The 14,419-nt window shown below is 41.5% G+C and overlaps 1 protein-coding gene across 8 annotated transcripts in view; it reads right to left on the minus strand.

Annotated features, from left to right (window-relative positions):
* Nucleotides 1-14,419, minus strand: part of ENTHD1 (ENTH domain containing 1) — a 103,215-nt gene that overhangs the window by 11,094 nt on the left and 77,702 nt on the right. For all 8 annotated transcript variants that reach the window (XM_047742414.1, XM_047742419.1, XM_047742415.1 and 5 more), the window contains one exon: nucleotides 2,526-2,921. In XM_047742414.1, the coding sequence (XP_047598370.1) occupies nucleotides 2,526-2,921 (396 nt within the window). The remainder of the gene's footprint in view (nucleotides 1-2,525; nucleotides 2,922-14,419) is intronic.

Below are 14,419 nucleotides of genomic sequence, written 5' to 3' on the forward strand. Positions count from 1 at the left end.
CCCCAAGAGAAAGCCAGAATCTCTTCCTAGCGTGTTGGGCCCTAGAAGCTGCTTCCCGTTTAGTCTCCTGGCACCACATCCAGAACGTGTGCAGCTTTAGCAGGAGGCAGACGTTTCTCAGTAGGAAGTTACGCAAAGACTTTTGGGCTTTCTCCTCTGTGACTTCCTCTCCTCTGGAATAGTGACCCCTGGAGTCCCTGCTACCGGGGAGGCCTTGAACTCCAAGCCTGTCTCCCAAGGTCAGTGAGACCGTGGAGAGTCCAGGCCTCTGACTTTCCCTCAGTTTCTATCATCCTACTCTGCCAACAGGAAAATGATCCACGGTGGGAAAACTGAGGTGAATGTGGGACCAACTAAAAGTAAACTAGTTTCCTACTTCATTCACACCACTCCTGATGCCAAATGTGTGGGTTTTACACACAAGGATTTCTCTCATTCTCTGTATGTGACAGAGACATGTATAGGACACCTGGGTGTCCTACGATTTCACTCCACTCTGACACTACCCAGAGTTAGTGCATACCCAGAGTTAGTGCAGACCCAGAGATTAAGGGCTCAATTCCTTAATCTCAAGACTCAAGTCTCAAGACTGCCCTGTACTTTAGATGCCAATCAAAAGTCCACACTTCCCATATCTCTGACCTGCTGTCTATAAGTTGAGGGATCCCATGATCCCCTCCTTGGGTCTGATAATTCACTACAATGGCTCGTGGAACTTAGGAAAGTGCTTTACTTTCTATTAGTGGTTTATTATAAAGAACACAACTCAGAACAGCCCATGGGAAGGATGAGCAGGGCAAGGTATTGGGAAGGGGCCCAGAGCTTCCTGACTTCTCTGGGTACACCACCCTCCCAGAAACTTCATGTGTTCGCCAACCAGGAAGCTGTCTAAACCCCACAGTCTGAGGTTTTTTATGGAGGTTCCATTATAGAGATATGATTGATCAAATCATTGGCCCTGGGTGAATAACACAACATCCCTAGAGGTCAGGGGGTGAGGAGAAAAGTTCCAAACCTCTCACCACCTGACTGGTTACCCTGGCAACCAGCACCCAACCTCCAAGTGTCTCCTCAGCATAAACTCAGAAAGGGAAGGAAGGGGCTTACTACAAATAACAAAAATATAATTCTTCTCGCCCCTATCACTCAGGAAATTCCAAGGGTTTTTGGAGCTCTGTGCCAGGAGCCAGGGATGAAGACCAAATACACATTACTCATTATATCACAACATCACAGTCCTTTTCTGGAGGGTCCTAACCCATTCTGTGTTTTCTACCTTGGTTGTTACAGGGTTTTAGACCAGCTTTTAGTTTTCCAGCTTCAACCAGTATTGTCCATGGGAAGGTTAGAACAATACTATGTACTTCATTATAAACAGAAGCAAGTCTTCCTTGCTAACTGGCTTTAGAGGAACTCTCAGCTAATTTTCATAACTAAGTGTACTTGGTACACAGGCAATGGCCAAAAACTATTTTCAATGAACTTTTGGGGGGTATTTGTGGAAGAGATGAAGTCAAAGTAACAACTTCCCAGTGGACAGCCACACACCAAAACCATCACAGTCACTGTGACCAGCACGGCATGTTTTCCACATCGGCAGTCTCTGCAAAACGGTTAATTTGGTGACAAAACTAAGAATCGGTTCATTTTTAGACTATTCGGTCCCCCAAGTTCTGGAAAGGACAGCAAGGAGAATCTGCTGTCATTCATTGACTTACTAACGCTGAGATAAATTTCTTTAGCCTCAGCATATTGGCTGCCATTGTTTCTACATATATGGCACTTTTGACCTCAGTTTGAGGCAGTTTAGAATATTTATATTAAAAACTTAATATTTATATGAGTTAGTCAGCATTATTATACATAAGAACCAATAAAACGACTTAGTCTTCGCAAAATGCATGAGCAAACAAATTATTATTTTACTAATTAACTTTAAAGAAGCAAGCAGAATTATATAAGGTAGGATTGGTAACTGAGAGCCACCAACCTGGATTCTCAACTGGCTCTACCCTTTACCATCCAGGCTCAAGAATATTGCAACTCTTTGAATGTTTTATAGTACAGAAAAGGGAAGAGATTCTCCACCACTGTTTTGCAATCAGTACAGCCCTTTAAAAAAGGCCACACATACACGTGCACACACATATATTGTGTGTATTCACAGCAATAAACATAATAACTAATTCTTTTTTATAGTCTCTTAATAAGTAACCTAAATGTCTAACAGGAAGCTATTATTTAATGCTAGTTCTTTCTAATTTGTTCGGCATTAGAATCGTTCAGAACCTGTACTTTCACCAAGCACTTGGAGCCCTGAGTGATGAAGTGCCTCTCGGATCTTTAATAAAAGGGGTGTTTTCCCAACGAAGAAGTCCCTCACTCTGGCACATACATTTTAATACCACTGGATGGGGAGAACCAAAAACAGGGGCAGAAAGCACAGAGAAGTAACAGATGAATGCTTCAAAAGAAGGATGTGTGTGTGTGTGTGTGTGTGTGTGTGTGTGTGTGTGTAGACTCACCCCATGTGGTCACAGACTTGAGGTTTTCCTCGTCCAATTGAATAATGCTGGACTGGGTTGGCTTCTGAAAGTCCTTACCGCTTAGAATCTCCTTCACTGGGTTAAATGTTTTAAATGAGGGAGAGACGTAAAGTGTCTCTACAGAGGCCTGGTTGTAGAAAGTAGACTCTGACTTTGACACCCTTAAATTAGGGCTGATAAACTCCTCTTTATCCGGTGACTGAAATGACGGTAGGGTTGTCAACGTTTCAAAACTTTTTGCAACTGACTTCTTTTCTAGACGCATTTGCGAAGGGTGTTCGGTTACAGTATTTGTAATGGTACTGTCCAATTTCTTGTCCAAACTCACATTTGTCTGCCCAGATGGGCTCTTTGCTGAGGCAGCAGGCACAGCATCTGTAAAATAACAAGTAAAAACTATGGTCAAAAAATACAGCGGAAAATATTCTATTCCAAGTCCATTGCAATTTTACTTTTTTATATTTTTTAAATTTTTATTTTTTTTTTTTTTTTTTTTTTTTTAAAGATTTTATTTTTATTTATTTGACAGAGAGAGATCACAAGCAGATGGAGAGGCAGGCAGAGAAAGAGAGAGAGGGAAGCAGGCTCCCTGCTAAGCAGAGAGCCCGATGCGGGCCTCGATCCCAGGACCCTGAGATCATGACCTGAGCCGAAGGCAGCGGCTTAACCCACTGAGCCACCCAGGCGCCCTAAATTTTTATTTTTTTGAAGTAAACTACACCACACGTGGGGCTCAAACTCATGATCCTGGCTCAGGCTCCACTGACTGAGCCAGACAGACGTTCCCAAATCTCTGGCAATTTTAATAAATCAGATTTTTTAATGCCATAACAGGATTCTCTGTTTAGTTGTTTCTACTTTCTTACTATGTTTCTCTCCTGCCTATGGCAAGTATACCCCGGTGATTACTGATGTCTTAGTCATTTGGTGGCCGTTTCTCTCTCTCTCCTCACTGAAGCACAAGACAAGGAAAGCTTCAAATAACTTGTCTTTAAATATTTCTCTCTTCACCCACTTATCTGTCTCTGAAACCACTATATTTTTAGTACCTTCAAACATTCGTCTTTTACAAGATAAACTAGAGAAAATATGCCACATCATACTGGTCTATCCCTATAGAACCTCCAGCTACCAAAAAAAAAGTCTTTTCCCCTGTAACAGAAAAAAAATGTCTTCTTGGGGCACCTGGGTGGCTCAGTCAGTTAAGCGTTTGACTTCAGCTCAGGTCATGATCCCAGGGTCCTGGGATCTAGCTCTGTATCGGGCTCCTTAATCAGTGGGGAGCCTCCCTCTCCCTTTGCCCGCTGCTCCCCCTGCTTGTTCTCTTTCTCTCACTGTCAAATAAATAAATAAAATATTTAAAAAAAAAGTCTTCTTGTCCCAGTGTCTATGCAGAGCCCATGAAAGAAAACCCAACTTTAGGTAGCAGCCTAATTTTAATAAACCCTTTGTCTACGCGGGAGAGCAATCTTTCAGAGCCGCTGTTGTGATTACCAAAATGTAAGTTCCATTAAGTCAGAATCTTTGTCCATTTCATTCATTCCTATCACCACGTGTACCTAGACTATAACAAAGGACCTGGAATGCAACGGAGAAGTAATATCTATTATAAATAGAAGGAATTGAAAGGAACAGATATTTAAGGTGGGTCTGATACAGAAAGATCTATTGAATCTATAAATTATGAGCCTGGTCCAAATTTCTGGATGCCAATTGCTATCAACACTCAGTGCTAGGGCTTTGCTCTCCAGAAGCTGGATATGAGAGAAAAGAGAATTATTTTAAGACATAGAGTTGATGAAATGAGAGGCATAACGAGACGAGAGTGGGCAAAAGGAAGATGAAACCATTTGAAGCTCCCAGAAGAGAAGAGGGTACAGGAACTGTGTAACCCACTGTCAATGGCTGACATCATAACCTCCCTCACAATGCACGTTTATCTGCTGTCACCATTACGGTCAGGCTCTGAGTTTTTAAAGAAAAACAAATTTCCTTTCGCTCTAAAAACCTTCCTTCCCCTCTTCATCCACCGTCGGAGGTCAGCCTGGGCAAAAGGGCTGCTGGGATGCCCCAGCACTGGACCTCACCGCCTCTGTCAGGAATTGGGTTTTATCCAACCCTCTCAGCTGCAAGCTTTCTCATCTTTGCAGACTCAATTCGAGTTTCACGTTCTCCTGTCCTAATCCTTTCCTTGCCCTATCCTGTTTTGGTCTTTCTTAACCACGCCCTGTTCAGAGCCCTGTGAGTCATCAATACATTTCATCTCGTCTCTCCCTGGTCTGGCCCTGACCGGAGAACAGGGCCCTGAAGAGACATTAGTAGGAGTCCTGTTTGTGCTCCTTAAAAGCACGGCCCCTAGGATGTGTTCAGTGAATGCCTGTTGAGGAAAAGAACAAATCAAAGCACAAGGATAAAGGAAAAAAAAATAATAATCTTCCTTTTGCCCACTCTCATCTCATAAGGGGCTCCTACATGGGTCATGATCTCAGAGTCCTGGGACTGAGCCCCACGTCATCAGGCTCTCCCTCTGCCCCTCCCCCCTGCTCATTCTCCCTCTCTCAAATAAATAAATTTTAAAAATCTTTTAAAAAATACTAATATAAGGATGCCTGGGTGGCTCAGTGGGTTAAGCCTCTGCCTTTGGCTCAGGTCATGATCTCAGGGTCCTGGGATCGAGCCCCACATTGGGCTCTCTGATCAGCAGGAGGCCTGCTTCCCCCTCTCTCTCTGCCTGCCTCTCTGCCTACTTGTGATCTCTATCTGTCAAATAAATAAATAAAATAAAATCTTTTTTAAAATACTAATATATTCCTGGTAGAAAGCTAGATTTATGGTATTCCCAAGTACATGTGTACATCACCATATTTCCATAAAAGCATTCCTTGAAGTTAATTACAGTCAAAAATTTCTCCATTGATTTCCATTTTACATTCGAGAAAAATGGGGGAAAAGCATTTTCTATTGTAACAGAATCATCTTAAAATTTAACAATAGGTAAAGTAAAATAACTCAGAATGACAATGACTTTCTGATGGAAATATTCGTAATAACACTCAATCTAAATCTCAAAGCTAGGATGTATAAGCTTATCTGTATAGCCATCGTTTTACTTTATTATTATTTTTTTAAGTAATCTCTATACCAGCGTCAGGCTCCAACTCATGACCCCGAGGTCAAGAGTCGCATGCTCTATCCACTGAGCCAACCAGGTGCCCCTGGCCATCATGTTAATGTTTAGTACAGAAACTTAAAATTACAAAAGAAAGAATTATCTTAAAATTCAATGAGACAGGGCACCTGGGTGGCTCAGTAGGTTAAGTATCCGACTCTTGAGTTTGGCTCAGGTCATGATCTCAGGATTGTGAGGTCTAGCCCTGCATCAGGTTGGGTATAGAGTCTGCTTGGGATTCTCTCCCTCCGTCTGACCCCCAGCCCCTACCCTAGCCACTCATGCTTGGTTCTCTATCTCTCTCTCTCAAAAAAAAAAAAAAAAAAAATCAATGAGACAAACCAGACTGAAGTCTATCCACCCCCTTTCCCAATTGTCCAGGAAGAAAAGAACACAGTCTTCTGATTGCTTAGACTTTCTGTTTGTTTGCTTATTTGTTTTAAAGATTTTATTTATTTATTTGTCATAGAGGGAAAAAGCACAAGCAGGGAGAGTAGCAGGCAGAGGGAGAAGCAGGCTCCCTGCTGAGCAAGAAGCCTAATGCGGAACTCAATCCTGGGACTCTGGGATCATGACCTGAACGGAAGGCAGACGCTTAACCAACTGAGCCACCCAGGTGTCCCTAGACTTTGTTTTTTAAGCTGGCAATCTTTTTTTTTTTTTTTAAGGTTTTATTTATTTGAGACAGAGAGAAAAAACAAGCTGGGGGCAGAGGGAGAGGGAGAAGCAGACTCCTTGATGAGCACGGAACCTGATGTGGGGCTTGATCCCAAGACCCTGGGATCGTGACCTGAGCTGAAGGCAGAGGCTGCACCGACTAAGCCACCCAGGTGCCCCTAAACCGTAATCTTTTTAATGAACAAAACACTATCATCTAAAAGAAGAAAGCATGACAATAATTCAAAAATAATGATTTTAAATGCAGAGCGGATGACAGAGGAAAATGTTTCCTTAACTAGAAGGTGGAAGAGGCCTAAGAGTCTAGAGAAAGCTGCACGGGGTCTCTGCCGCCTCCTTGCTCCACCCCTTCTGGGGTGACAAGCGCAGCCAATCCTCCACAGTCCCGCCACTGCTTTAGTTGTAGTTAATATTCACAAATCCTTCAAAAACTCCCTCTTGTTCCAGTGACAAAGTCTAAATTTCTTGGGCTTTAAAGGCCTTCCATTGCTGCTTCTTTGTTTTGTTTTGTTTTTCCTTTCCTTTTCTTTTTGGTTATAGTCACTTCAGAAAACTAACGTACCTGCTGAGGCGGATACTGAGTGAAGACAGTCTACCCCACCTGCACGGGCTCTACAAGGTCTGGAGGATTAGGTGTGGGCATCAGCCCTACCACAGGGTTTGGCGAGCTGCTAAATGCCAAGTGGAAGGTGGCAGGCTTGTATCTTGCAAATGCTCTCCTGGCCAATCCTTCCAGTTTCTGGGGAGCATGGCCCTGACCAATAGCTTCATTCTTCATCAATGGACCCACTGAAAACCCTCCAACTTGATTTCCATTTATATACATATTATCTAGAAACCTCTGCTGCCTTCCAACTAATAATAACTTCGTTTTATTGTTTCTTTTTTTATTTTTTTTTAATTTATTGTTTCTTTTTTTAAATTGAGCTACAGTTGACCTATAACTGCATTAGTTTCAAGTGCACCACATAGTGATGTGATGCGTGTTGTAAAATGATCACCATACTGAATCTCATTAACATCCACTACAGTTATATAGCTTTTTCTTGTGATGAAAACTTTTAAGACTCTCTTAGCAACTTTCATATATACAACACAGCGCTGTTAACCTCAGTCACCATGCTGTATATTACATCCCCGCGACTTATTTTATGACTGGAAGTTTGTACCTTTTGATCACCTTCAGCCATTTCTTCTTTTCCCATTATTGTTATTCTATTGCTTGTTTTCTATCGCTGCTCAACAGGAAACTAGCCTCTGGTCAGGTGCTCTCTTCCTCACTCACATATCCCACATTCATTCAGGTCCCTTTAGTTTCATTCTCCGTGGCTCTTTATCTTTACTACCATCGCTTTCTCACCCTGCACGCCACCATGGAATGCCCTCCCCTTCCTTTATCTATTTTTAACCCTACCAACTTCTCAAAGTCCATCTCAACTACTTCTGGAAACTATTTCTAATCACGTCTACCAAATCCTTCCCTTCTCTGTATAGTAAATATTCGTTTCTGTAAATTCTTTTTTTTACAAATTCATTTTTCCCACTAATTGTATCCTCTATAGAGTCTATAGAGCTCTGTTCGCTTTGGACTATATTAGACTCTGGAGCCATACCTAAGTGCAAGTCATAGTTTCTACTGTCATTGAACGTAAGATCAAGTGTGGATTTTATATAGGTAGATAGGTAAAATATATATACATTCTTGCATATACATACGTATATGCACACAAAAGTATATGTATGACAGGGACGCCTGGGTGGCTCAGTGGGTTAAGCCTCTGCCTTCAGCTCAGGTCATGATCTTAGGGTCCTGGGATCCAGCCCCACGTTGGGCTCTCTGCACAGCGGGGAGCCTGTTTCCCCCCTCTCTCTCTGCCTGCCTCTCTGCCTACTTGTGATCTCTCTCTCTGCCAAATAAGTAAATAAAATCTTTAAAAAAATTATATGTCCGACAAACAATAGAAATAACTAATAATACAAGTTACCAGTTCAATTTCATAATGTCTAAGGGATTGCAGTTTCTCAATAAGTGAGTGAACATAAAAGAATATGTTTGTATAATAACGTAAATTGAACATGTTTCAGATTGGGTTCCCCCAGAAGCAGTCTTTGAGAAACAGACTTGGACCCAGGTAGCTGATCTGGGCACTGATTCCAAGAGCACGCATCAAGGAGTGGGAAAGGTCAAACAAAATAGGGATAAAGTCAATAGAGTATATTAATGGCCAGATGACCATAGTGGGCAAAAGAGGTTTGATCCTGCTGCAAAGCTGTCCCTTTCAGGAATGGGAAGGAGTCTCTCGCCTTCACTGGTTGAGTGTTGCCCCCATGAATAATAAATCGGTAGCCCTTCCAGGCTGTCCTGTGCTTATGCTGAACAAGTCTCTGGGCTCTAGAGGAAACTCTGGTTGAGAACTTGGGAAACATAGGCACTCTTGGGGCATATGGGAACCGGTCACCGAGACTGCAGTAGTCCTCAGAGGCAGGCCCAGAGAATACCGGGTGGGGCATTCACAGCACTACTACAAGATATATTCACTTATTACCTTTCCTTCCCCCAAACCCACCGAAATGACAGAAGTGGAACAAAGAGGTATAAACCTAGAAGGGCAAATAGAACAGGAGAGAAGAGAGGACAAGAGAAGATGGGAGATGTCAACAAATTGTTAGAAAAGGGGCAGCTGATGGAGTAAGCAACCAAAACCCAAGACACTGTAGAGGGGAAGGCAATGTGAAAAAAAGTCAATTCCTACCACCGAACTCCAGAAAGTTTCAGGAAGAGGAGGGTGAGCACTTTGTGCCTTATTATTTCGGGGAGAGGATCTCTTCATTCAGACGAACAGTGAGAGATGTTTTTGTTGTCTGGATGTTCCAACATACATAGAAGAATGTGGATGGATGCTGAGTAGCCAGTGGATAGGCTGGGCCAGTTATAAAGCTATTGTCTCCTAGCTTTGCGACACTGGGGCCAGGACACCACAGACCACGCCTCTGCTTTGCTGCCCCATTTTGTAGCACAGTTCTTCCTAAACCTGTCTGTTCTTACCATGTTTAATTTCTTTCAGTTCTTCAAATTTATGTTTCCTCTTCCTACCAAGCTTTCACCCATGCTTTTTTTGTGCCTGAAATGTTCTTCCCCTTCTTTATATGTGATTTCCAATTTCCAAGGTGATGTCCATTAGGTAGACATACATTTACCTATCTCTCTGTTTTTGTTCATGCTGCTCCCTTAGCCTAGAATATCCTTTATCCCTACCCTTATCCTCTATCAAAAATTGTTTCATTTGTCTAAACTCAATGGAAATACTACCTCTTTTGTGAAGCCTCTATCCTCCACGCTAAAACGAATCCCTCTTTTCTTTGTTTTTGCATAATACAATGTGGATATTCATATTTTTCACTTATTTCAAATATTAGTCCCCCATCTGACAGCTATTTATTAAGTACAAGGATGTGACCGGCACTGTCCTAATCTCTGTAGTAGCAGTAAACAAATTTGTTGCTTATGATTCATTATAATTTCTTGTTTACAGGTATGTCACCTCCAGTATACTCCAAACTCCTTCGGGGCACACATCTTCTCCAACTTGCTCAACCCATAAGGTACTAGCAGAGTATGTGACAGTCATTTGATAAATGCCAGTTCAATGATCCATTATATGGATGGTCTGGTCATTAAAATAAACTCAACTGTTGAGAAATAAGTCCTGGGGACATCCTAATTCAGCCCCTTTGTGATATACACGAGAACCTGAAACTTCCAGGATCAGGAAGGGTAGAGCCTCCGATTCCTGAATTCTAAATCAATGCTCTTTTTACTAGGGGCAAAGAAGAAATAAAATGTGTGGTAGAATCTGCTGTACCGAGTACTTCTTCACTGACAATTTTTCTAATGGTCCCTAGCAGGGAAGTGACCGGTGTTTACCCTGAGGGGTCACTCCTTTTGTCCCTGGTGCCACATTTGGAGATGTAGGGTCATGTGGAGGAGGACTGAGTTAAGTATACAACTGGCCCAGGTATCTTTGCCTATTTGTCTCCTCCCAGGAAGGTCTGTGGGGTAGATGTTTTCTTGGGTCCATATAAAGAATGCACAACATTTATGGAAAATTTTCTGAAGCCCATAGGAACTCCTGGGGATTTTCTGGAGAACAGCAATAAATATTATTTCTATATGGTTGAATGCAAAACACAGAAATGTATAGTCTGTAAACACTAACGCAATTGTTTCACGAGGGCCTCCCAACTTTCTCTGGGAGAGAATTTCTCTGAATTCCACTAAAAAGCAGAGAGGACTACAGAGTGAATTAATTTGGTTGGCTTGCTTTATCTGGTTTCTCATTTTCTTTCAATTTAAACCTGAATGTCAAAGAGCTTTGTTCTCAAGTATCTATCCGGCAGACTCCTGGTTGAGAAGCTCAGTATTAAATTATGAGACTGTACCCAGTTTTCTTTATTGTACAATGCTTTACACCTGCCAATATCCTTGATTAATGTAAAATAGGACCTTGAAACACCAGTCATTGTAAAGCTGGTTTGATTACTCTTGATAGTTATCTTTAGGAAGAAGCTTATTCCCTGTATAAGACATCAGGCTGCAAATTTAAATACAGACTATCACTAAAATGCCTGAAGTAAGGAGGTTTAAAAAAAAAAAAACACAACCCCCCCCCCCAAAAAAAACCAACACCACCTCTCCATGGCTTTGAGCCGGAGGACAAAAGAGAAGAGCTATGCTGTTGAAGGTACTGAAAATGTTTTTGCTTGTTTGGAGATGATGATGAAATCATTTTTGAAAGGGAACATTGGATTTAATTCTGAGTTAAGAGAATTTGCCTACAGATAGGAACATTCTATACTGGTAACTCTCTTTCGTTTTTCAATAATTCCACTGCCTTATTTCAGGTACTATAATCATCGCATATTATTTTATATTCCATTATATTGTGAATCTAATAATGGGTGTTAATTCCAGCAGAGCTATTGCTGTGATCAATTCTCCTATTGGTCTGATACATTGGATCCAATTACAGCTACAAAGCAGAGAGCTGGCTAGTCTGACAAAAGATGGATGCCAAAATATGTCTTTCTGTAGTTTAAAAATGTGTAACACCAAAGGAACTTCTACTTTTGCAGTTATGTTAATCAAAGGAAATAGGATCTGATGATAAGAAGTCCATTTTGCCAAGATGCCACAGCTATAAATTATTCATATAGAGGGCTGATTTGAATTACTTATTAATATATTGGTTTAACGTAAACAGACAAACCACTAATTTAAAATGGATACTGAATGTGAAACTTGAGTAACATGTTTGACATGACAATGACAATCTTAATATATCTTTCTTACAGGATATGCAGGAAACTCCAAATAATCATATTAAGTTAGATCTCCCTCTGATCTGTGTTAAATGTGTGTGTGTGTGTGTGTGTGTGTGTGCATAGTTGTAGATTTTTGAAAATTTCATTTCATCATACATCATCACATTTAACTGCAGAATATACTGAAACCAAGTTTAAAAAATATTTTGGAAAATGTGGCTATGAAATATAGCAAGTATAATTACTACTTCAATATAAATTGAAGATAATGACTTAACTTCTCATAAGAAAATAGAGATATGGGCACATTTAAAGGTGCTTTAAAAACCTCTTCAAGTAGGACAGCTGAAGACTTTCAGGCCATGAAAATGGATCATAAAGAATGGATTGTAAAATGGGTACCAGATGCTCATTTTAAAATTTTATATCATAGTTATGGTTTCACCAACAATAAAAATCATAATTTCCCTTAATAGATTATCATTATAAAAACTGAAGCTGAACATGTCTTTGGGAAGCCAGTGATTGTTACCTAGCGCCGTATTTCCTGTTGCTTGGGCTAGGGTTGAGATGGAAACTGATCTCTGGCATGGGAGGGTCTGCTGCTTTACAGAGCACACGCCAGGCTGGAGGAGATGAGAGGGTGCCTGAAGGCACAAGTGTCTGTGACCATTAGACCAAACCTTAAGATGCCAATAAAACCTACAGGGCACCCTTGGAGAATACAAAATTAAGATAAATTGGTCAGAGGTTCAACTTTGACAAGAATTAAATATAGGAAATGCTTGAAGTGGTACCCGGCACACAGTAAATGTGACAGCGCCCTGGGTATTGTTATATGGTGCAATCCGAAGAAGGGGGTAGAACTCTTGAGGAGTTCCCGTCACGTCCAGTCCTGACTGGAAGCAGATGGGCACCAGAGCACACCTGGTACTCTCCCCTCCCCCCAAAAATTCCTGTGTATGTTGACCACAAGCATGATTGGTCTCCTTTGTGCCCGCTGTTCCTAGTAGGTGGTATTTGAGACCAGGAGAACTGATGTTCTACGGAGAGATGATGAAGAGATGAAGACTTATCATTCTCAGTATTTTCCTCATTAGTACAGACTGGTAACTGACCTTGACTTCAATATGGTATAAAGTCATGTCTAAGTCTGCAACACTGCAATGAACCTGAGAATATCATTTAAACTGTGAATTCAGATGAAGTGTTATTTCTCATGAAGTAGAAATTCTCTATTTACCACAATAAGCCAAGAAAAAAACCTCACCTATGACAACTTCTTATATCATGTAACATATATCCTTTGGAAAATACCTTACTGAATACCTAAGAGGACACATACCATTTCTCTTTCTCAGGCAGAGTCAGTGTACTGTCCTCATTCTTTTTTTTTTTTTTCAAAGATTTTATTTATTTGACAGAGAGATCACAAGTAGGCAGAGAGGCAAGCAGAGAGAGAGGGAGAGAGAGGTAGGAGGAAGCAGGCTCCCCGCCCAGCAGAGAGCCCGATGCGGGACTCGATCCCAGGACCCCGAGATCATGACCTGAGCTGAAGGCAGAGGCTTAACCCACTGAGCCACTCAGGCAGTCCCCACTGTCCTCATTCTTAAAGCTCTTTGCTTATATTTTTATAATATGACTTACAGCACTATACTGTAATTTGCCTATTAATGTTCCATTTGCTCTTTTTATTCCAACACCTCCTACATATTTTCATTCGTTCATTTATGTAACAAATATATTGAGGACGGACTCTGTACTATGCACTGTGCCTACAAGTACAAAAGCCACCAGAATTACATGAGCAAAGTCTTCTGACATGGTAATTCATTTCAATTACAAAACACAGAGGATAAAATAACCATTGATATACTTAATAAGCTTAAAAACATGCAAGCTTGAAAATAGGAGTGAGGAATAAGAAAGAGATTATAAAAACAAAACCAAGTAGAAAATCCAAGTAGAACTTCTAAAAATGAAAAATAAATAACTGAAATTAAAAAAATAATTGCTGACTTCAACAGCAGATTAACTCCAGTTGAAAAGAAGACAGAACTGAAGATAGGTACAAAGAAATATTTAAAAATACAGCACAGAGATCAAAGCAAAAGAAAATCTGGGAGTGAGTTGAGGCGATAGAGTGGATGGAGTGTTTTCACACTAACGTCATGCCCAGTCTAAGTGCAACCTTCCTTCCGGTCTCCAGTGACACACCCCAACACACATCAGGTGTTCGGAATCACTAGAAGGAGTCCCCATACCCCTGGTGCTATCCCACTCCTAGGCTTTTGTGCTGGCTGCTCTCCCTCTCTGGCCTGCTTTTAGTTCTCTTTCCTTCCCTCATCTGGAGGTTGTCTTTGACCTACTTAAGAGACAAAGCTCCTTCCTCAGATCTCAGCTCTATTCAGTGTCAGAGCAGAGGAAGGGAGTAAGAGACAAGTGTCTATCTCCTTTTTGTCTGGCCACTGCTATAGTCACATATCTCCTGGCTGGGGCTACTGCTTTGGCTAGTATGGCCATCCACAGCCTTTCTACAGCAGGCACCCAAATGCTGGCTCTCTTGTGGAGTGAATGTGAAAGTTCTCCAGTGCACCCCTAAGGAGCCCCCTAACCACGCCGTTCCCTAACGCACCTCCCCGCTGCATGCTCCCCACAGTGACTTTCAGTGTTAACATCTAGCACCTTGGGCCTGGCACGCATC

This window comes from Lutra lutra, chromosome 8 (assembly GCF_902655055.1).
Source record: "Lutra lutra chromosome 8, mLutLut1.2, whole genome shotgun sequence".
Taxonomy (NCBI): domain Eukaryota; kingdom Metazoa; phylum Chordata; class Mammalia; order Carnivora; family Mustelidae; genus Lutra; species Lutra lutra.